At 39.7% G+C, this 23896-nt stretch overlaps 1 protein-coding gene across 2 annotated transcripts in view; it reads right to left on the reverse strand.

Annotated features, from left to right (window-relative positions):
• Positions 1-13495: 13495 nt before the first annotated feature.
• The window catches only part of LOC137138346 (sodium/calcium exchanger 1-like), an 85677-nt gene continuing 75276 nt past the window's right edge, over positions 13496-23896 (reverse strand). The window contains exons 13-17 of one of the 2 annotated variants that reach the window (XM_067525455.1): positions 20840-20964; positions 20072-20107; positions 19068-19167; positions 18176-18448; positions 13496-14276 (exon numbers count right to left, since the gene is read on the reverse strand). In XM_067525455.1, coding sequence (XP_067381556.1) covers positions 13897-14276; positions 18176-18448; positions 19068-19167; positions 20072-20107; positions 20840-20964 — 914 coding nt within the window. In that variant the 3' untranslated portion in view covers positions 13496-13896. The remainder of the gene's footprint in view (positions 14277-18175; positions 18449-19067; positions 19168-20071; positions 20108-20839; positions 20965-23896) is intronic. The other variant, XM_067525456.1, reaches the window with a different exon arrangement.

The raw sequence follows: 23896 nt of genomic DNA on the forward strand, positions 1-23896 counted from the left end.
CTGTCTCATTTATTTTGAAAACACACATTTAAATAGACACACACGACATCAAACTCTTGACACAAACACAGCAGCATAGCATTAGATGTCGTGCTCATTGCAGCGTCACACAAACACTTTTTGACTTTTCTCTTATTAGACATTTGGTATTACTTGTCTCCCTCAGGACCACCCTGAGGCCTCTGACTGTCATGTCTTCTCTCCCTCTCTGTTTCCCCCCCACACTGTCCCATTTCCCTTGCCTCCAGTTTCACCCTTTAATGAGACCATCTTTTCTTTTTGGACTAGTTATAAACCAATAAAAAAGAAAAAAAAAGCAGTTGTGTTTGTAGACTTCAGATAGTGAAGACAGCATGCAATACACATAGACAAGATAAGTAGTGAGATTTGTTGACACTGTATATGTAGTGTATATGACTGTTGGATATAAAGGGAATACTGTACAATGATCCAGTTGTAATATTTTATTGATCCTATATAATTAATATAAAGTATATGACTAAAAGTTTAGTAATAAACTTCCAACTTCTGCTGAACTGCAGCTGTTTTTTGGTTTTATTTGTGGTGAAGACTTCACTTTTTTTAAAACCTCTACTTGGGTGCAACACTTTTAACTCTTCCTTAGGTTTTATTTCTCATGAGTGTGGTTGGTTGTGTAATGTTTCTTCCAGACTTCCAGGCTTTTTGAGCACTTGTTTCACATTCATTTGTAATGAAAAGTGTCAATTATTTACTCCTGCGAATATTTTTTTGCGATGTAATGTGTTTTAAGTGAAGTGAATTGGACAGACAGGGTTTAAAGGTGCAGCTTTGCCTTTACACTCTTTAATTTAAAGAGAGTTTTTGCCAAGAAACCAGCTTAAAGATACAAAGCACACCATAGTTTCTAGGGTTATAAAAAGCACGAAACTATAGTTGTGCATTGCTTTTACTGCACTAATTGTATTTCAGTAGTTAAGCTCTTTATTTCTGCTAATCTAAAAAAAAAAAAAAAAAGAGCAAAGAGAGATGTTGTCTCCAACATGTGTACAGTAAGTTAGAGAAGCAGTTTGTGTATTGAAGCATATTTTTTATTAAGTTTATGATAAAATGTTCTTTTGAGGAAGAAGAAATGGTACATTACAAACTGAGAATGTGTAGAATCCAATACCATAAATATGATAAGCTTAATGTATATACCAGTCGAGCGACCCTCAACACGAGAATGCAGCTTGAAGTTTACATGGGTGTGATCTGGAGCAGGATTCCTGATGGACCAGCTGGGCCAGGAATAAATGTGGTGGAGATGGGTTCTGCCAACTGGACTTTGACTTGAACTTGGCTGCTTGAACTGTAGAGGAAAATATAAATAAAGCATAGAAAGATATTCATTACTCTATATTTACTTATTTTTACAGCTTTTCTGTAGCCTAGCCTGACCTCTGTCCTCCGTAGAAAGAAAGTGAGAAAAGATAATTTTCCCATGGGGACATTTTCAGTATGATTATAATAATTGGAGCAGACAGAAGAAAGAGCCTGTAGTAGCTGGTCTTTGTGAAAAACACATTGGAATGAAGAGTACAGTACATTCTCTCTTATCAAATAGCTTACGTGAACACCTCAGCGGACATTCAGGATCATAAATGTCAGTTATTGCTCTCTCTGAAATTGCCTGTTTCCATTCAAAATGACGGACGAGTTCAGTGTTATTGCTCTGATGTATCATCCTGAGACGGAAGCTCCAACACTTTCCTCTTTAACATGACACTGTGGAGCTGTTGCAGTGTGTGCATGTTTGTTCCCTGCTTGTTGATCTCTAGCTCCTGGGTGGCTTTGTGTTCTCATTTGATACTGTACCATGACCTACTTGCGCACACTCACATACTGCACTTACATGCAAATACACAAGGGACTGTTTTTGAGACAATGAATATACAAAGAAAAGAAGTGAAACCATTAGCTGCTGTTGTGTTTTTAACTCGGCTGGACGAGCTTTATCTTCAGTTTCCTCTCACTGTTTCTTCCTCACTCATCCCTCGCTGCTACTGGGCAATGTCACAAAGGTTAGTTTGAGAATATAATCCACCACAGATCACTGATTACCTGCTGCAAATCCTCAGTAATCTGTGGCACAATAGCGTGTCAGAGGCGGCAATTGGTTTGAGAGATTATGCAGATTTCATCCAGATTCAGTAATGTATTGTGATAATCACCTGCGTCATTTCAGAATGTTCACAACCTCATAAACAAATTGCTACATCTGTTTTCTGGCATGCATTGTTCTGTCTTACCTGCTCATGCGAACCATCACCTTTTCCCCCCCCCATTTCCTCCTTTGGCTTCCTGTTTGCCTAAAGTTTGCCTATTTTCTCTCAGTTTAAGCTGCTACTGACTCCGACTGCTTTCTCTCTTTGACTGCATCTGATTCTTTTTGTCCGTTCCTCTCTCAGTCTGTCTTTATCCCCTTTACCCTCTCTTCAGTCTGTGCATCGCCCTCTTTCTCTCCCCTTCAATTCATTGCTGTTTATTATCCGTTCACAACTCTCCAAAGTGCACTCTACATTCATTCTCTGTGTTCTCTCTGTCCATTTTGTTTTATTTTTTTATGGATCCATTAAGTCAATAATGTTTTTTAAAATCTGATTTGTTTTAACAATTAACTAGCAGTAGCATGATAGTCAATGTCTATTATGAAGTTCAACCCCATCAAAATAGTCTGAAGAAACATTCAAAATAAGAATTAGACATAATGTGGAAGTCATTTTATTGGACCTTTTAAGCTGCCGTAGTTAAGATTTATACACCAACAATGGAACAAATAATCATGTGTATAGCAGCACTTTAGTGCTTTTCAGCTTATTGTTTTGGTTTAGTGATCCAAAACTTAACCATCTTGGTTCTGTCCTGGTGCTGCTGAAAGATTTTTCTAAAACAGTGTTAATAGCAAAGTGATTATAATTATAAAAAACTGATCTTAGAATGCTAATGTTGCTCTGTATCTGCTGGGGCTGTAAACTACAGAAGCCAAGAATGGGGGAGATGATACGTATACAAATATATTCAGTGTTGAAAATCAGCAAATATCAGGTTTGATCAAATGAACCAGATGCTAATTTTGATTTTGATACAGTAAATGACTTAGAAAACTAACTTTGTTTTCCCTGATAAATTATCTCGTAATCATGAGAATTGTTCAAGATCAAGAAATAGCATAAATACCGCAACTGCAATGGTGTTCTATTCTCAGCTTCAGAAGTTAAAGAAAATACAAACACATTTACTGCAACAGGTTTAGAAGGTGATTAAAACCTGTCAATGATGTTCTAGTTGCTGTGCCACCAAGTGACCAAAAACAACTATGAGACTGAAATGCTGTTAGTTGGTTTGTGGGCTACATGGCGATTATCAACTCATTTTGTCATCTCCTATTATCCATAAAATATGAATGATGCGTGATATAAATAATGTTTTTCTAACAGAAAATGTGCCGGGGATGTGCATGCATACTCAAATGACTAAAAGCTCCTTTTGTGGTAGATAAAAACAAACAAAAAAAAAACTTATATACATTTCTTTACTTTCTTACCTTAAATATTTCACTCTTTTTCTTTTCCAAAAACTTCTTTAAACGTATTGAATCATTGTGCAGCAATCTTAAAGGAGCCTATCTTCCAGAATGCATTTCTGCTGTGATTTTGCAGAAGTAATTTTCAAATGTGAATGTTATTTTGTGACACTAAGAAAATACAATTTAACCTATTTAGTCACATCCAGTAAGAATACTTAAAGAAAGAGACAAATATGGTATTTTTATCAATCATAAACCTACTGTTGTGCTGTTTTTTTGGCTCCTCTCATGTTTGTATACGACAGAAGCAGAACTTTTCCTCCTTGATGAGAAACAACACTTTGTTTGGTGAATGCTAATGGGAGGTTGTTTGTTAAACCCGCAGAGCCAATTAACCGACTAAGAAGTGTCAAAGTCAGTTTATGCGTGGAGGCAAACATTTGGACTCAAGAGATGCGAGGTGATCAATGTAGCATGTCACTGCTCGTCTTCTTCCTCATCCCACAGGATGAGCACCGGCTCCGTCACATCTTTCTCACGCCTCGATTTGTGTATTGCTTCCTCTCTGTGTCTGTCTAAAATCTCATCACATTCACACTCCACCCTCTCTGGCTGCTTTCTTTCCCTTTTCTTTCTCACCCATTATGTGGCTCTCAATCATTTTAGCTGTCTGTCTCTTTTCGTTTCTCTCGCCTTGTTCCTTCTCCTCCTCCACTCCTCCTGTCCCTCCCTCAGGACTGCTGTGTTTACTCCTTGTCTCGTTCTCCTCCAGTGGAGGATGGACACGTGTCTCGCCGCTGTGGTTACTGCAGGGTTGCTGAGGGAATAACAGCTGCCACTTCATTGTTCAGAAACTGACAGAGTTGAACGAGAAAGGTAAAAAAAAAAATGCAACACGCAAAACATAAAGTGTTTCAAACATCTAACTTAAAGTTTGAGTTGTTCTTCCCTTTAATTGGGTCAATCTGAGAAAGTGAGTGTAATTATGAATAGACACACACCCACACGTGGGGTGAAAGCTCTCTCACCTGCCTTTCTTGTCTGCTATTCCCAAAGTGCTGTAGAACAAATCACGGTTCACTGTAGAGCTGTTTATTGGTCTAACGGAGCAACACAGGGGTTGTGCTGATCATGTCCCAGGTGTACGTGTGCATGTTGGTTTATATGCGTGGGAGTATAAACCAACAACCGCTCCCCTCTGGCCAGTGCTATAAATATGAGTGTTTCTCATGTTGCCAGGTTAGATAACAGCTAAACACACACTGATGAATGCTGATGAGATAATTAACTCTAAGGCTGTTTCATCAGCTTACTGAGAATGACGTAAAAACATAAATGTATGAACAAGAAGCTTTTGCACGTTGACGTCATCCCACACAACAAAGCATTTCATAGACACTCAGTGATATAGGTGCATGATGACATCTTACGTAAACCAATTAATGGTGAGTTTTAAACTTTATGTATGTCTTTGCAAATAGCTCTGAACAAGAACTGACACAGGCACAAATCAAAATAAATTTATCTGGACCTACTCAAAGTACTTATCATTAATAGTTTCTTTAAAGGGCAACAAAGAATCATACTAATACAAATGTGCTTCTATGTATTATGATTAAAAAATGTTGTTTGCACAGTGAACATATTAAATATTTTAAGGTATTTTAAGGTCCTATATTTCCTATAACAGACCAAAATATAGATTTAGGACTGGCTTTCTAAAGAAAGCTCATTTCATTAATGTCATGTACCGTAGATGAGAAACCTGGTGTTCACAGTCAGGGTAAGGGGTTTAATAATCCAGGTAGCTGGCTCTTGAAGAATTTAACATTCTCTCAATTAATTTAGGCTACACAGAATTAGGTTACTAGCTTTTAAAAGTACAAAGAAGAAAAGCCACAAAGCACTATTTTCTTTATACAGGTAAAATCTGAGCTATGCTTCCAGAATAAGTCAGAGGTGCTTGATAAATCGGAACCAAATGACTGAAGTTGTGAGCCATAAAATCACAACAACATGCTAAAAGAGGATAAAAAAATGTGCAGTGAGCTCCAGAGTGTGAACTTAATTCTCTGAGTTTGTCACTTCACCAACCACATTCCAATTTTACATATCCATTTCGCACATTAACGTAAGAATACTAAAGCTTTAAAACAGAAGAATGAGTGTTAATGTACAGCAGCCAATTAGCACAGTCCTTCATAAAAATGACTTTGTACTGTCACATTTCCATTGTCATTAAATTTTAAACAGAGCTGTTATATCCAAAACTGACATGAACATGAAACATGAACCTTTGATCTATTCAGGTCAGAACCTCTTCCACCTTTATCACTCAGATATATTTTATTTTTGGGATGCCCGCTTGAATTACATATACACAGTTAATTTAAACCTTTTGGGATGTTGATTTGACCTTTTCATTGCTTTACACCAGAGAGTAAATTCTTGAAAATACACACTAATCCCCTGTTAAGACAGCAAGAGAGTGTGTCTTAGTATATTCCATTTGATGTGTGCATTCAGAAGTTCAAACAGTCCTAGCTGAATCACTGCCACAGGTTAATCAGAGGATGCTCTTTTCTGTCTTTTTTTCTCTTCTTTTCATTTACACTGACTGTTGTGCTAATATCAAAGAACGAGGTGAGAGAGGAGCAGCGTACTTGTTATAATGTAGCAAAGGGCCTCTTCGTTTGACTGGTATCAGCTGGATTAATGCGTGGCTTTAAGCTATATCCTCTTTTGTGAGTGGTGGGACATATTTGACAAAAAGCTTTTTATTTAACCTCCATCCACCAACACCCATACCCACTGTATATATCACCAATGATGAATTGCTGTAAGCCCCTTTTAAGGGGCACTCCAGAAGATTACTACTGGTTTCCCATAAAGCTCAGTCCTCAGCCTATGAAAGTCTGAGTACAGTTGCTCTTCAGTTATGTATTGGTATTGAAACTAATTCTATCAGTCAATGTTCAGGCAGAACAAAACGTAACAAATTCTGTACATGTGAAATTTGTTGGTTGATGCAGCAGGTGCAGCAGAAACTGGATTATGCAAAAAACATTTTTGTATTGAATTTTTCCATTAAAAATCAAATATAGGTTAAAAGGATTTTTAAAAAATTATATAATAAATGATGTGTAGAAAAACGTGTCAATTGTAACAAGGGAGAGGTAAAACTCGAATCTTAGGACAATCTGGCTTGTTGTAAACTGTGACGAAACACATGAATACTCAATACTAAAAATAACTATATATTTTTAAATTATTTCTGATTATTTATTTCTGCCTTACATTTGGTCAGTTCTTCTAGTGGTTACATTTCTACTGCCCTGTCTTGTGCTGCCCCTCTGGCCCCACTCCCTGCACTCCACTGTCTGTATGTTAATTATTTTTAACAAACTGATATGTCTTGTGGTTTTGCATCCGAGTCCTTCTTTTGATGCTGAGCCGTTACAACGTGGTGCTTAAAAGTAACCTTGTACCAGATTTGGCAAATCCAGATAATGTAAAGGTCATCTGATTTTCAGACTGAATTCTTAAGGCAAATGAGGGTGAGGTTGTGAGTCATCAGTCTTTGCAGTCCAACTAATCTTTGCTTTCACCCTGTGAGTGTTTGAAGAAAGTGTGGAAAGTTGTCCTTAGGTCTCCGTCAGATGTGAGTCACCTTTAAATATGCATCAGAGGAAGGATGGCTGAAAATACAAGTGTGGCTGTTTTATGACAAGCTAATCTATTAAATGTATTTATGATTACATACTGCAGTCCATTTGATAATTGCTGAGCATTTAATGCTTAGCAATTAGCCTCTTAATTAAAAGAAATATATCTCAGCTGAGACCAGACATGATTTTCTTCAGTAGATAAGTCACAGACACATTTCTGAGCATTTGCCAGTCAAGTTTTATTCATTTTTGAGAAAAGAAAGAGAAAAGTTTGGTCTTTGTAAACATCTATATCATTTTTCATGTCATATCAGTTTCAGCTTTTAAAAATCTACTACGACATTTCCAATATTGACACAGTATGCAGAATGAGTTTATTTCATGCGCTAACACACTCATGGATGGAATGACATGAAGAAATGCTCGCAAACACACACACACACACACACCCACACACACACACACACACACACACACACACACACACACACACACAGTACATGGATAAGAGCACGCTCACTGTAATTTGTTACTATGCTAATTTACTGTTCTACTCTCTGAGGGCTTTTTAACTTACAAATCACCAATAACGTCACTAACAATGGAACCAAATGCAACAAAAAGTAAAATAATAAATTGAATGGAAAATTGCAAATTAATAGTATCATATATTTATATCAAAAGCACTTGGTGACCTCATAAATCGGGCCGCTTGATATATTAGGAGAAGTGATGCAAAGTACAAATATTTGGGACAGAGCAAAATGGTGGCTGCTAAATGAGAGAAAACCAAAAACAAGGACAATAAACCCGCTGATCAATAAATGCAGGTTGATAAACACAGGTTTGAGGGTCTAAAACTCTGATCAATATTTCTTATATCAAGAAACCAAATTCTTTACATAATCTTCTATACCAGTTTACCAGTTGAGACTGTCCCTCGCACACCGAAGCAGAAACAACATTTCCGACTTGCTTTATTTAGACTCAAGTAAAGTTGTGATGCATCATGTACAACATGTTAATAGACAAAGATCACATTCTGATTTGTTTGAGCGATCAGGCATAAAGCCATACTGGAGCAGAGTAGGCAGGTGAAGTAAACTAGTGGTTAGTTTCACACATCAAAAGTAGGTAACATTTATTCCCATATCGTTGACAGTGCTCTTGTTAACAGGTTCCACAAAACAATTTTTTTTTCACTTTTTCGTGTTTTTCGTGTGAACACAACACACAAAGAAGCACTTCTTATCGTTGATGCTACTGTCTCGAGCTGTGTTTCGCTCATGTGTGGACCCTGTCTCTGTTCATATCAGATATGTATACATACATGTTGCTTGCAGGAAACAGAATGCGTGACATACTTATTATGTTTAACGTGATGCACAAAAAGGTTTAATGTTTAATTTAAATGATTTGGTAAATGTGCAAAACAGTATTCTGCTCATCCACTACTATTATTTGGGAGACAATATGCAGTGTTTTCACCGTGTGTGTCATACTGGACATCCCATTAAATGTCATGCCTCTAATTCCGAAACACAGGCAGCTGTATAAAAAGATTACTGGAGTCTTAGAGTTTAGTGTAAAAACCTAAAAATTAAAGAAGCTCAGACTTAACACCAAAGAATTGCCATTTAACAAAGACTAATGTCAAGTTGTAACACTTCAAGGACTTGATGGGAGCAAAGTTAAAATATTAAACCACAATATTTCCTGTTTTTAGGGCACTATTATAGTTATTTTTTAACTCTTATCAAGTATTACATTTTTGCAATCTATACTTTTTCACATTTTATTTCCAGAACATAGAGACTCAAAAAGCTTAAAGAGAAAAAGAATTGCATCAGTGTGAATCAGTCAATCAGAGGATGAGGAGCCAAAAACCTAAATTTATGACAGTAGCACACACACACAGAGCTTAATGTTAACTTTTTTGCTCACCAGCTACTGTGGCTAGTTCCAAAGTTACTAGACACTCAGCATTTTATACTGGCCACCTTGCAGAGCACCTTTCTGACAAAACACAGATCTGCTTCTCAGAGACAGTGCAGGTTGGGTGTGTTAATGTCAAGCCCCGCATTATACACACACACAAACACAAACGCACGCACATGCGCACACACACTTCTTCAAATAAAGCAAGACAATCTATCACCAGTTTCGATCAATAGTCAGGTCTAGATTATATCTCTAATCTTAATTGACAGGTAGACACACACACACACACACACAAAGACACAAGGGAGGGAATCCAATTTCCAGGCATTTTTCTGTGGGTCAGGTTGGCATTCTAATTCATTAATCTAGCATATGAGACTCATGCAGGAACACAAAGGGCGAGCCCTTATAAGGAGATTACAATGGCAGCCAATACACACAGTGGCACAAATACACATGTAGCTGTGCAAACTAAGGAGAGACATGCATGTAAGGGGAGGCACAGGGAACATAAAGGAAAATAAAAACATTAACATTTGTTCACAAAAGGTGAACAAATGTTGGGATTTACAGGGAAGGAGAAGACACATGAAAAAGAAACTGTTCTGTGACATTTGATGGAAGAAGAATAAACAGACAAAATGAGAATGCATCAGAAATGACACACACACATGCGCACGTGCACACGGACACAGAAACACGCACACACACAGAGCATCTCAAACACACCAGCAACAGTCAAGAAAACAACGGCTTGCAGATAAATGGTCGCTAAGCAACAGGCAAGAGACTAAAAATATGGCTGCACTTCTTCACACACACGCACATACACACAGACACACATACACACACACACAAACACAGACCAACGTCCTCTAGCAAAGGCTTATCAACCTTTAAAAAGCTTCCATTTCTAAATCAGTCCCACTCTGTGCTTGTGTTCCTGTGGCGTCAGCAGTACTATTATCCTGCCCACTCATTCTTAAACTGGCTACTGTTACGGAAACTTCATTGAGTCATTGAGAAAAAGAGTTTGGCCCAGCAGGCATCCTGGCATGTCAGCGGGCCAGGAGCCATGCCAACATGTGAGTAGTGTCGCAACTGGCAGATGACCTCTGTTACGACAGCATTCATATCTGGGTTTAAAGATACTTGATGAAACAGAAGTGACTAAGGAAACTGAGACAACTGAGACAAACATCTGGGCAGTTAGTAAGTCATCATGTCAGGCATAGTGGAAACACGAGGTTCCTTATCCTCATAGGGTTTGACACATTTGAAGGTAACAGGGGTTAGTGTTCCACAGGTGAAGCTGCATCAATGAGAAGTTGTTTTTGCTTTTAGTTTGGCTGCTGGTATGGACCTCGTATTAACACAGTCAGTAGCTGAAACTGTGACACACCGCTAATAGAGGTGGTTAGGATACAACCTTATAGCTGCACAGAGCATCAAAACAGTCAAAACCGACAGACAGACACCAAATCCAAATTGTGTTTTCATTGTAACTCACACTAAATCACAGTATTATTATCTCCATATGTCTATCCCCATAAATCTACTCTGAAAGCAGAAATAATGACCTCCAGGTTACTCCAGAGATTGACGACCCTTCGTTTTTATTAGTACCAAAGTAATCGAGTGATGGGGGCCAAAATCTAAACAAATATAGGCTTAAGAGCAGCAACGAAGATGTGCTCCTCAATGTACTCACTGAAACCATGGCAACAGTGAATGGCGGCTGTGGCTTAGGGGTTAGAATGAATTGTTCCTTAAGTGCAAGGTCAGCTATTTGAGCCCTGTCATATAACCCCAGTCTGATTACAACCACCCTTAAATTTGACCCTTTTACAAACTTTAGTTTTCATCTCTGGAGGATGGAGGTGCACTAACTTGGGCACAAGACGCTAAATGTCTACGAGCTGCAGGTCAGCTCTTTTTTGACTCTGGACATGTTTTAGTGATTAATTTCAGTGTTCAGTATTAACAGCCAGGAAATATTCTTTTGACAAGTATCTTGGCAGATGCTCAAACTTCCTTTATCACTGAATCTGTGCTGTGCCTGGGTGGAAAACAGCTGTTTATTAAATCACTGAAGCGTTCCATGCTGCTTTTCAGATTTTCGACAATAACAGAAAAATATTGCATTCACCTTTGCTTTATAGCTGTCACAAAACCAAAAAGAACGGGCATGGCAATTAAAGCGTCACATTTAAGGAAGGGGGGCATTTGTTCCCCCCACAGGTTGATGCCCCTCCAGATCTCCCATTATCTCCCATTAGTACGAGCACTGACCTTGACAAGGCTGCGTTGGAAAAGCTTGAGAGTGCTTAGCCTGGTCACAACTGAGCTGCCATATTAAACAAGGCAGACGGTGGGCAGGTAAATTGTTGATTTCAGTCCCTTTTTACTTTTCATGAAGAGTGGTATAACAAAAAGCAAAATTATTGTTTTCTCCTGGACCATTTTCCTTGTAGTTTGGAATCAGCATCACGGGCAGTTAAGAGGAAAACCATTCAGTTCCTGCAGAGCTGTTTCTTCTGCGATGCTGTTAACAAGGGAGACCCAGTAATCTGGACTGACAAGCCATATGCTATCCCTTCTGTCCAGCTTCAGTCAGGCCTTTGGGCAGAGCAGGGGTAATAACACAAACGTAATGTAATTTTGCACTTGCACACTTTCTCACACAGACAAAGAATAACAGAGGAGTTGACTTCATATGATATGTGACACACAATTCTCTTTTTAAGCTTATTTGATATCCAACTTTTAGAGACATCACGCCTGAATCAACAGCCTTTAACAAAATTTATAAAGTTTTCATACAGGTCCATATCCATAAAAAAAACAATGATGGTTACCATGGTTAGGCATGTAACTACCACTGGCAGCTAGTGGGACAGTAAAGCTGGATGCTAAAAATGAATGCCTCTCTATCTTTGAAGTGATCTGTGACAGTGGTGTTCCATCAAATCTTTGGAGACTTATGGAGTTTTGCTGTGTCTAGTGCTGCACAACGGTCACGTGATATTGTAGAAATGCCGTACAGCATTTCCGTCAGCATTTGACTTTTCCTGTCTGTGGGTCATCTGGTTTCACAGCAGGTTCACTACCTTACAGATGTTTCTCCACTTCAGAGGGAAACGGGTCGAGGGTAGACGTCAGTTTTTGCACACACATGGATAAAGGTTTCTTATATTATCTTGTACAGTTAGAAACACTGGGTACGGTCATAGTTTTGATTTGTCAACAACACTGTCCTCGGCATCAATTTCATGGTCGTCATGGTCACACACAATTACATGCTTCATTCTGATTGGTCGTTGCCATGCCATTGTTTTGTGGTTGTCACTAGTTGTTCACATTCCCCTACTATGTTACAGAAACATTAGAGCACAAACAGTGTACTTTGCCATGTGTGGTGCTCGATGCTGCGTTTATGCAGGAATAAAAGCCATTATCCAGTGGACTACTTGCTCGTTTGCTGCAAACCTTTTCATTTTGGTGACCACTTTTCAAACACTCCTCATGCTCGTCCAGTGTTTTTGTTTTTCAGTTGCTAATCCATCATCTTAATCTGCAAAGTCATACCTCATCTTGCTGACAGCTTTCTTCATCCGTATCTCATCATACTGTATTTACAGTAAATGTCTTTTTTCTTTTTTCTTTTTTTACAATTGCACTGTAACAACATCAACACGTGACGCCATTGAAAAGGTTAAAAAAAAGGTGGGGTATGGATAATTAATGGTTAAGGTATAAATGAGGCTGTTGACTGGCTTTAAAAGGATCAGGGCTTGGCATTGGCTCAGTAAAAGAGAGGGCTGATTGGTGGAGACTACGGCTTTTCATTATCACAACTTTAAGACGATTCCTACAGGGGACACAAGAGTAAGGCAAGAGGGAGGGATGAAGGGGTGTGTACAGTCTTTATAGTGGAAAGGGGCTGTACAGTGTGTGTGCGTGTGTATGTGTCTGTGTGCTTGGTTGTGTGTGTGAGATGGGAATGAAATAGACTATTTCGCACAGTGTATTCAAAAAGAGAGGAATTAAAGGAAATAAATAGGTTGTCAGTTTTTATCTCATGGTCCTCTGTTGCACAATCACCTGAGGGCCCCAAAGTCTGTGTGTGTATGTGTGTGTGTGTGTTTGTGATTGATTGTGTGTGTTTACACTTAATGGAGGGGGGTTAAAAGTCATAAGTCACATCATAGTATTTAGACACTGTTCAAAAGGTATGATGGGAGAATCCACTGTTCCCAAGACAACAAGTTGCAGGTACGTGAGAAGACAAAATAGAGAGTGAGGAGGAGATGTAGAATATCTTGGCCGTTCATTCTACTTACAATTCTTCTTCTTCTCTAGTCTCTCTATCGTCCTTATGCAGACTCCAGTGTCTGCTCTCAACATTTGTTTATCTCTCTCCTTTTTCCATCCTCCTCGCCTTCCTTTTGAGAAGTGAAATTCTGAATACTGAATGTTTCCAAACCTCTTTATCACTGGACGGTGGATGAGCGAGCTGCTAAAGCTAAGAAAAATAATTTGTTTAGACATCATTAGAGAGTTTTGGTGATTCATGGTGTTATTTTCAGAACATTTGAACATGATGACTCCATGAAAATATCAGCCCATATTGATCCACCTCCAGTCCCCATCTGCTCTGTCTCTGTCGGAAGGCTCCCCCATTCCCCCCTCTCTCTTAATTTTGACAGGGGATCTCTCATCCTCCCATCTCCGTTCCATTTAAAACAAAGGTATATGGCAGTAGGCCTCCAGTGAAGCCAGCAGGATGTAAATCAGCCACAGCGTGACAAACAGCAGCGACGTTACCACCTTGCAAGTCCGCGGCCCACCAAGCTCGCCCCCAGCTACATTTGCCCGCCGCCGGTACAGCAGTATTATCACACAAACCACGGCCAGGATGGTGAAGAGGGTGACGGAAAAGGCCAAGTTTCCCGGGTCCACTTTGAATGACTCGCCTTTGGAGCGCCAGGCGATGGCAGCGATGGTCCACGCCACGCCGATGCCCAAGAAGACATTGACAGCATTGGAACCTGTGACGTTGCCGATGGAGGCGTCAGCGTACTGGTCCTGGATGGCTGCGACCTTGCTGGCAAATGTGTCTGGATGGAATAGACAAAAAAAAGATAGTGTTTTTTTCAACATAAAGTTAAACTAAAAATGACATTTACTCAAACTGCAAATGATAATGAATTGGGGGACTGGTGGCTCATGGGTAGAGCACTGGGATAGGATCCAGAACGCAGCAGGGTCAAATACTGCCTCACCAACGGCGACCTTGATGCCGTTCCCAAGCCCAGATAAAATGGGAGGGTTGCGGCAGGCAGGGTATCCGGCATAAAAACTCATTCCAAGTTAACTAGACGACATGCTCCGCTGTGGTGTCCCCTGAAGAGACAAGCCAAAAGCCGTTGATCTTTGATTCAATCTGCTAATGACCAAGTTAAAAGTTTTTTTTTAATCAATGTTCTGAAAAATCAACATAAAAAAATTTACTTCACATTTCGTCCTCTAAATTGTAGAACATATAAAAATAAAATGCTGTAGGTGCAGCTGTTTGGTGCATTTTGAGGAGAAATTGGATGAGAAGTGCAGAGAATGGGTAGGCTGGGAATACCAGGAAAACAGCTGCCGGTTACTGTACGCGTGTCTCGGCTTATTTCTATTTATAGACAGGCTAGTAAGATGAGTCTGATTTCTCACTTGAATGTCAGTGAGATTAGTTAAAATTCATAAATCAACATGAAAACCCTCCAAAGATGTTTGTGTTTGTGTGTTTCCACATGGATGAACAACTACAGTGATTAATAATCACTAATGACAGCTAGGAGGAGTTTGTGTGTAAATATGCTATCGTTGGAGTTGCTGAAGAGCATATTCCTCATTTTTAGGTAGCAGCCAACCCGATGTTTACTTTTACATTTAATCTTTTATTTGTGTGCATTAGCCTCATTGTCTTAGTTTATAACGTCCTAAACCCTCATTTGGTCTGACTTGTTGTCAACTTCTGTCCTGTTTTCTTGTTTTGTGTCCATTGTTATCAGTGATTTGTTTTGATCTTTTTTTGTCTGATGTGTTTCCTCAACTTTTCAATCCTGTGTAAAGCACTTTAAATTACACTAATCTGCATTAAAAGATGTTTTATAAATACATTTTTAATTGATTAAATATTTATCTCACACACACAAGATTGGACAGTTCATGAAGGGATGTACAGTGTTTTGTGCGAGGCAACACCTTTTTACTCAACAGGAGAAAAATACACAGAATTTTTTATGGAGTCCAACAAAACAATTGTTTGTTTCAAATCAGCAGCTTCAAATAATTAGTGTGCAACTAAAGTGTCTCTTCCTAGGCCTGATTGGTACGTGAGCCCATGTAACAGTGTCCAATGTAGTAATCTTCTGCATGTCTATTTATTAATGTCTTTAAAATGATACATAAATGTTACTAAGTCGGACCTAGTAAGATCACAGTTGTGACTTTTGTTGAAAAGGAAGTTCATTCAGACATGAAGCTGACAAAAGTGTGGGTCATGTAGCGACACCAATTATCATCAACTTACCGACAGAAAAATGTAATCAGCCTGTAGAAAACATTAGCTACAGCAGTTTTCGTCCACTTCAAAATGATGGCAGCCATATATCGGTAGAAGCCAATATTTGTTTTGTTGACTGGCATCAGCCTATTGGCAAATCATGTGGCATTTGCTAGGGTACAATAATAACCTTCCCCTAACTCAAACAGGTTAGACAATGACAGCATTGTGCTGGGCTGATTATTGAAACAAAAAAAGTCAGTTAAAAGCTGTTCTGGAAAGACCATGTCCATGTACTTGAATTTTACTGCCGTGGAGGGAGAAATTACGAAGACACATACAGTCCAGGCTTGGATGTATAAAACCAAAAAGTGTTGGAAAGTTTAATAACACTTGGATTGAATGAGAAGTGCATCATTTAAAAGGTCAAGACTCTCTCAGTTCATGTAGAGATGAATTCTCTGCTGTACCACGAATGTGTGAGATCAGACTCTGGAGATGAATCTGTGATCTGTGCAAGACTTCTTCCCCGCCAACGCAGAAAGGAAACTACACTGATACAATTTTAATAGTTCAGATGGTTACAAATGAGCTCCATAAACCTCTTAAACAGCCAGAAACACACAGTAGTTTCCAGCACTTTAACAAAGCCTCTGCTCAGCATTTGCCTCTAATTGCCTGAATCGGCAAATCTGGTGTAAATTGGCCCAATAATCCTTGAGTGTGCCTCCGATATAATAATGCAGAAATGCTTTCATAAATCTGGAGCAGAGCTGAGAGGAAGGAGGTGGGTGAGGGCACACGTCAGAGACTGGGAAGCAAGAGCAGAGATGAATGTTTCCAACAGTTTTTAAGGAGATCACAATCACAGGTACACATGCGAGAGCACACACTCCCTTTGGAAGTTGTAATGACCTGTCACACACACCTGGGTACCAAAGCACACACAGGTCAGAATGATGAATGATACAATAGTTAAAACACAACAACCAGTAGGAGAAAGGCAGAGACACAGAGAAGCAAGGTAACACCAACTCGGAATAATAAATTGACTGGGATGGAGCACAATAGCCAGATAAGTGAGGTGGAATATGAGAGAGTGGGACCAACTGATAAAGAGACGGAGAAAGGGAAGAGAAAATGGTGAATTTGGATGAAAGAGATTAAAACAAAGCCGGATGATAGAGATTCAGACGAGGCAAAAGCAAGAAAAACAAATACCGACATGTCTGGTGGCAAGAAGCACACACCATTAATGGATATCAAATCTGCATTTACTGCTTCCAATTCCAACACGCAACCCAATATGGCTGTCGAAGGAATTGATTCAAATGCTACTTTCCAAAGACCTCGCCACAAGCCATCAAAGTTACTGCCTGGAAGAGTAGCAAAGCAACTACGTATTTCTATAAATCATACGGAGGGGCAACAATAAAACGGTTGATGAGAGGAATGAGAAAGGGAATTGAATTAAAGCCCTGGGATGATGTGTCCCCTCCGGGCGGAGACAAGCTCAGGCTGAAGGCTGTGATGAAGCTGAGGCTTTACAATTCAATTTTGATTTCCAGGCTGCTTACTGAGGGCGTCTGGTATTGAAATGAGATGGAGGAAAAAGGATCAGCAGTCCTCCTTTTATTTGTTTATTCACTTGTCTGTCACATGTGAAATGTGGGGGAAACATGCATCTTATTTCAGCTTTACTGCTGTTTAAAGTTGTCTGTTTAATTTAAAGCCAACCTGAACAAAAATTCCCCTGTTTGGGTGAAGAAACCTAAATAAACAACTATTTACATCCTTGTTGTGGCTATGCAGAATCACTTTCCATTCCAGAAAATTGGACATTTTCCATTTTTGGTTATTTGTGGACAGATTTTCTAAGCAAATTGAGTTCAGGGGTAATTGGTGATTAGTGCACATCACAGCAGATGAATGTGGGAATGTGGAATCCAGCAACATAGGTAAACTTGCTTCTGCACAAACAGTTCAAACAAGTGAAATGAGCTTGTGATGGCACAGTGGAGGAGTGGTTAGTACTGTTGCCTCACATTTTTGTTGCCAGCTATCTGAGCTCTTTCTGTGTGAAGTTTGCATGTTGTCCCAGTGCATGCATGGGTTTCCTCTAATTACTCCGTTTTCTTCCCTCAAACTAAAGATATGCAGTGATTGATTGGTGACTGTGGGGAATGGCTTGGTCTTGTACATGTCTCTGTGTTGTGTAAGAAAGAATGGCGACCTGCCCAGGCGTACCCTGCCTTTAGCCAAATAACAGCTGGGATAGGCTCCAACACATGGGCCTGAACTGGTATAAATAACTGATGGATGGATAACTGATGAATTAGCTGATCTAGCACTGATGTTACTTTTTGTTGAGGTCATTGCAGCTGTGCTAGTCAAATCAAATAAAAAATACATTTTCATTCTCTTCCTATGAAGGGATCTGACACATGGACAACAATCACTCACCTGGCACTGATGTGCCCAGCGCCACAAACACCACAGCCGTCACTGAGTCCTTCAGGCCAACTGTGCAGCCAAAGTGTGAAGCCAGGTCACCAGTGACTGCTGTCAGGATGCCGATGAGCGATATGGACACGATGAAGCAGGCCCAGCCATTCCAGTACTCCGTGGGTGGGACGAAAGCGAACAGAACCTTCCAGAAGACTGTGAGGAAGTGCATGATGTAGTCAAAACAGGACGGCAGCCGCTCCTCACCACTCTCCTCCTCATCGTCATCCCCTGTGGTGGATGATTGAAAGCGAAGAAGACAGTAAACGGTAGAGAGTGACGTTTGAGAGAAGGGTCAAGAGACAAGTGAGTGTAGACAGATTTTTAATTAAATAAAACAGGATAAAACCAGTCGTAAGAAAGAAAGAGTCCAACATTTAGGCAAAACTTTTTAATTTGCCACCTCTGAGAAGATAAGACTGAAACCAATCTACTATGTTTAGATCTATAAATTAGCTGGGAAGTGATTAGCTTAGGTAATACAAACAGCTCAGTAATGAGTGTCACCAAAAAGAAGTTGATGATAGAACATACAAGTCTTGGTAAAAGCACAATTGATTTACATTTTTGTCTGTGTACACAAAGACAATTGGTGAACTTCAGAAATGTTAACACTTACGTAAGTCGGATAATTAGAGGAGGAGGCCTACCGTTACGAGAACACTACACTGTTTTTCTCTGTCAAACTAGACTACCAGACCAAGAATATTTAAAATACATGTGCGAAAGGTTCAAAAGAAACATGCAAATGCAAATATTAGGGAAATGATCATTTTCATCATATTTTCAAAATGAACCTGAGAAATGTGTCAAAACACGGATGATGTGATTTGTCCTGTGTGTGTCTTACCTGCACTCACAGTAACAGCACTGACAAACTGCTCCCTCCAGCTGCTGCTGCCCACCACCAAGGCCAGGTTCGTCTTCTTGATCAACTTATCTACTGTACTCTACACACAGATTGTACACATGCAGGCACACACACACACACACACACACACACACACACACACACACACACACACACACACGCACACACACACACACAAACAGACGGAAAATAGGCAAGAGGATACAGAGCAGGCAGAATATAGGAAAGACCCAAACGAGAGAATTTGTGTCACTTGCAGCCACACAGAAAGGGGAAAATTCAGATTTAAAGCCTGTCAATTAGCTCCCACATTGCAAAGATACTTAAACAAAAAAGTAAAGGTAATTTAAAAAGTAAGCATTTCATAACACTGAAGTGAGGCACAGAATGTGCTAATTAAGTTAAGGCTGTTAACCAGACTGAGGCTCTCAGTGAAATCTAGGAATAGCCTTTAGGCAGCCTGCGTTTCTGTTTAAAGCAGCAGGAAAGATAAACTGTTGCCCATAAAATTGGAATAATTTTGTTTTCAGACACATTCCTCTTTTTTGCAAAGGTTAACTGTGATTTCATTTTCACTCTGATAAGTTTGGAAGAGATTGATCAATAAAGTTTTGAGAAGACATAGACCTTATCTATCAAGAATAAATAACATTGTCACAATAATTTCATGATAATATTTTATTCCAACTTAATGGGCAACAGTGTACTATACAGCAACTATAGAGAATGCACCAGCAGTAATTATCGTAACTCAGCTGAATTTGTGAAAAGACAATCCTGGATCTAATAATTGAAAGACAACATTGAATGTAATTGAACAATCTCAGTGAGCGAAAGCACAAACTGGTCCTTGTGATGACTAAGGATTTAAAGACCAGGATGTGATGCACGACCAAGACACCATTACATTTCATTTTTGTACAGTAGCAGTTAGAAGAGCTAACACTGCATGCAAAGACACACTGAAGAGTGAGAAAGGTAACCTTTTTAGTGCCCAAGAAAAGTGCATGTACTGCTTCCTGCACACGCACCCATACACACACACACACACACACACACACACACACACACACAAAATGATACAAATGGACAAATGAGTGAATGAGACGTGCAGACAACAGGCAAACTGATGTAATGAGCAGAATACTATTTAATAATAATAATTGATCATGAGACAGACACTTCAAATTTGTCAAGCTGTGTCTCTTGTGCTTTACACAAGAAATGTCAAGCTGTAATGATCCACGGCTAAATAACAAACCGATCAAATTTGAAAATGCATTTCTTCTAATAAAAAGTATTTATTAAATGACTCAGCTGATACTAATTTGCTGGATGAATGTTCAACTGTTCCAGCAAACTTTTGTCTTTTAAGGCCAGTTTTGTGCTGAAACCAAATGGCAACTCACACTTCCCATGTGTCCCATCAAAATGACAAGCATCTCATTAGAGAGTCCATTAAATCCTAACAAAATGAATCATTCATCCTACCGACTGGGGCAGCTGACATTCACTTTAAATCATTTCAGATTCAATTTGCATTTTAAGTCAGTTTACTCTTAGGTGACATTTAACACGGCTGTGAAAGTGGTGCTTATTATGATCCTCAGAAAGACTAAATATATCTCTGATTAGGTGCTGACATATTCTGTAAAACTTCTTTAGCACAAAAGTATGGTCTCACATGCACATGAAATATATCTGCAAACACACACACACGCACAGATAAACATACACACACACTCACTGACCTTGAACTCATAGGACTCTTCTATGACCACTTCTAGTTGAGTGTGTTCACCCAGACTAGGACAGCCCATTTTGGCCACTTCTTCTTCTTCTGCTCCCACCAACGGCTTGTTCTCATTGGAGTCACCTAGGAAACCACAGAGATGAGTAGATTAGTGGACACGTGCTGCAAGGATTTCTCGAGCCAGACTTATTGACATGCCTAAACTGTATGTATGTGTCACTAACAAGTCTGTAACTAACTTACTTACCACACTGACACTAAGGGTTTTCACCTGGACTTTGCTAACATACTTACATATTTAGTAAACACAGATATAGTAAATAAGAAGTATCTACAGTGTTACTAAAGTATGTATGTCAGACTTTTTTATTTTTTTATTAATTTTTATTTAGTCTTAAATTTACATGTGTTTTAGGCAATATCTTTTCATACAGATATGTTCAGTGCTGTTGACCTACAGGATGCCGGTGAAAACTGGCCTACTGTTGATCGAAGAAGCAGGAGGAAGGCGTGTTTGTAGGCAGAGAGAGAAGAAGAAACCCAAGAGTGTAGGACTGAAAGTAGGGACTTTTAATGTTGTTTAATGACTATGATAGGGAAGGCTAGAGAGTTGGTTGACATGATGCAGAGAAGGAAGGTGGACATACTGTGTGTCCAGGAGACCAGATGGAAAGGTAGCAAGGCTTAAAGCTTAGGAGCAGGGTTCAAGTGTTTTTTTACCATGAATTGAATAGGAAGAGAAATGGAGTAGGAGTTATCCTGAAAGAGGAGTTTGGTGCAGATGTTAATGGACTGCATGTCCATTGAAGTGAAGGGAACAGAGGTGATGAGAATGTGATGGGCAGGTTTGGTCTTCAGGACAGGAACGCAGAAGGAGAGATGGTGGTAGACTTTGCAAAGAGGATGGAAATGGCTGTAGTGAACACTTTCTTCCAGAAGAGGCAGGAACATAGGGTGACATAAAAGAGCGGAGGGAGAAGCACTCAGGTGGACTACATCTTGTGTTGACTCTAATTTGAAAGACATCAGTGACTGCAAGTATTGGTAGTGGAGAGTGTAGCCAGACAACACAGGATGGTGGTGTGTAAAATGACCCTGGTGGTGAGGATGATGAAGAGGACAAAGGCAGAGAAGAGGACGAGGTGGTGGAAGTTGAGATGAGGAGATGGAGATGAGGAGTTGAGACAGGCTCGGGGAAGTCAGGAGGTGCTTCCACATGACTGGACCACTAAAGCTAAGATGATCGGGGAGACAGGTAGGATGGTACTCAGTGTGTCATTGGGAAAGAGGAGTAAGACAGAATACATGTGTGAATGAGAGGGACCCAGGTGGAACAGTGAGGTTACAGGGAGCAGAGGTGAAGAAGATGCAGGACTTTAAGTACTTAGGGTCAACGGTTCAGAGCAACGGAGAGTGTGAAAAAGAGGTGAAGAGGCGAGTGCAGGCAGGTTGGAACGGGTGGAGAAAAGTGTCAGGTGTGTTGTGTGATAAAAGAGTCTCAGCGAGAATGAAAGGAAAGGTGTTCAAAATGGTGGTGAGACCAGAGATGTTGTTTGGATTAGAGACAGTGGGACTGAAGAAAAGACAGGAGGCAAAGCTGGAGGTAGCAGAGCTTAGGATGTTGGGGTTCTCTTTGGGAGTAACGAGGATGGACAGGATCAGGAATGAGGACATCAGAGGGACAGCTCATGTTAGATGTTTTGGAGATAAAGTCAGAGAGGCCAGATTGAGGTGGTTTGGGCAGAGAAACTGTGAATATATCGGTAGAAGGATGCCGACGTTGGAGCTGCCAGGCAGGAGGTCTAGAGGAAGATCAAAGAGGAGATTTATGGATGTAGTGAGAGAGGACATGAAGTTAGTTGGTGTGAGTGAAGAGGATGCAGAGGACAGAGTTAGATGGAGGCACATGATTCGCTGTGGTGACCCCTGAAAGGGAACAGCCCAAAGGAAAAGAGGACTTGCACTGTAGTTTTAGCAAATATTATTATATTATACATTTTGTCAAATCCGGCACTTGTATCTCTCTATAAAGATTTTTGGATTACGATGATGATCAAAATATCAGTTGTTTCATTAGTGTAAAACAGCATGAATTATTATAATAGTTTTGATGACATTTAATTTCAGAAGATACATGCAATCAGCAGTGAAAGACTATAATGTTAATTCTAATGTTCAAGCACTGCTGTGCCACATGGAAATTTAAAATATCAAACAGCCCACGCCATTAGAAATATGAATATCACACAACCAATGTATCATTTCCCATAAAACGACCCATCCATATGTCTCCTCACTCACTCATCACACAGAGTGAGTCATTCAGTGAGCTGTTAGTACAGTGTACAGTATGTTACACGGTGTGTGTGTGCAAATGTCATTCTACACACTCTGTAGCACTGTTATTAAAACCAATTATGCAGAAATGATAAAACATGCCCTAAGCTGTTGGCTTCTTGTGTCTTCACTCCGTGTTTTTGTGTGAGTCTGTGTGTGTTAGGACAGATTAAAAGATATAAAACACGCATCCACTGTAGTGGAGTCTTGTGGTTTAATTTCTGACGGCGGTGTGTCCAACTTGGCTTGAAAAAAAAAAAGGTGGGGGGGGTTTGTCCACCACTATTCTTCAGGGGAAGGGACCTGATAAGAGATCATGTCCATGTACTGGTTGGTTGGGACTCCTAAAGAAAGAATGTGATTTGATAGAGGCATCTACTCCATGTTGACTTGAATAAGTTCGAGGCTTTTTACAGTCTCCAAAGGTCAACGTTAAGATTCAACATTTAGGAAGATCACATGTAAACAGTCACAATATTGACTCTGTGAGGCTGCAGAAAGTACTGTGAGCTATACTGTAGGCTGTAGTCTAAGTTACCGTGCTGATGTTTTGCTTGTTGATTAACTACTGTCTCTGTTTACTGTGCTTCCATTTGTTGCATGTTGTTAAACTACACGCAGGCTGAGGGCAATTTCATACGTTTGTTTCCATGACATTTTGTCATAAACCAAAGGACTGAGCAAAATCAAAACACTGACTGATAACACCATATTAATA

This window comes from Channa argus, chromosome 12 (genome assembly GCF_033026475.1).
Source record: "Channa argus isolate prfri chromosome 12, Channa argus male v1.0, whole genome shotgun sequence".
Classification (NCBI taxonomy): Eukaryota; Metazoa; Chordata; class Actinopteri; order Anabantiformes; family Channidae; genus Channa; species Channa argus.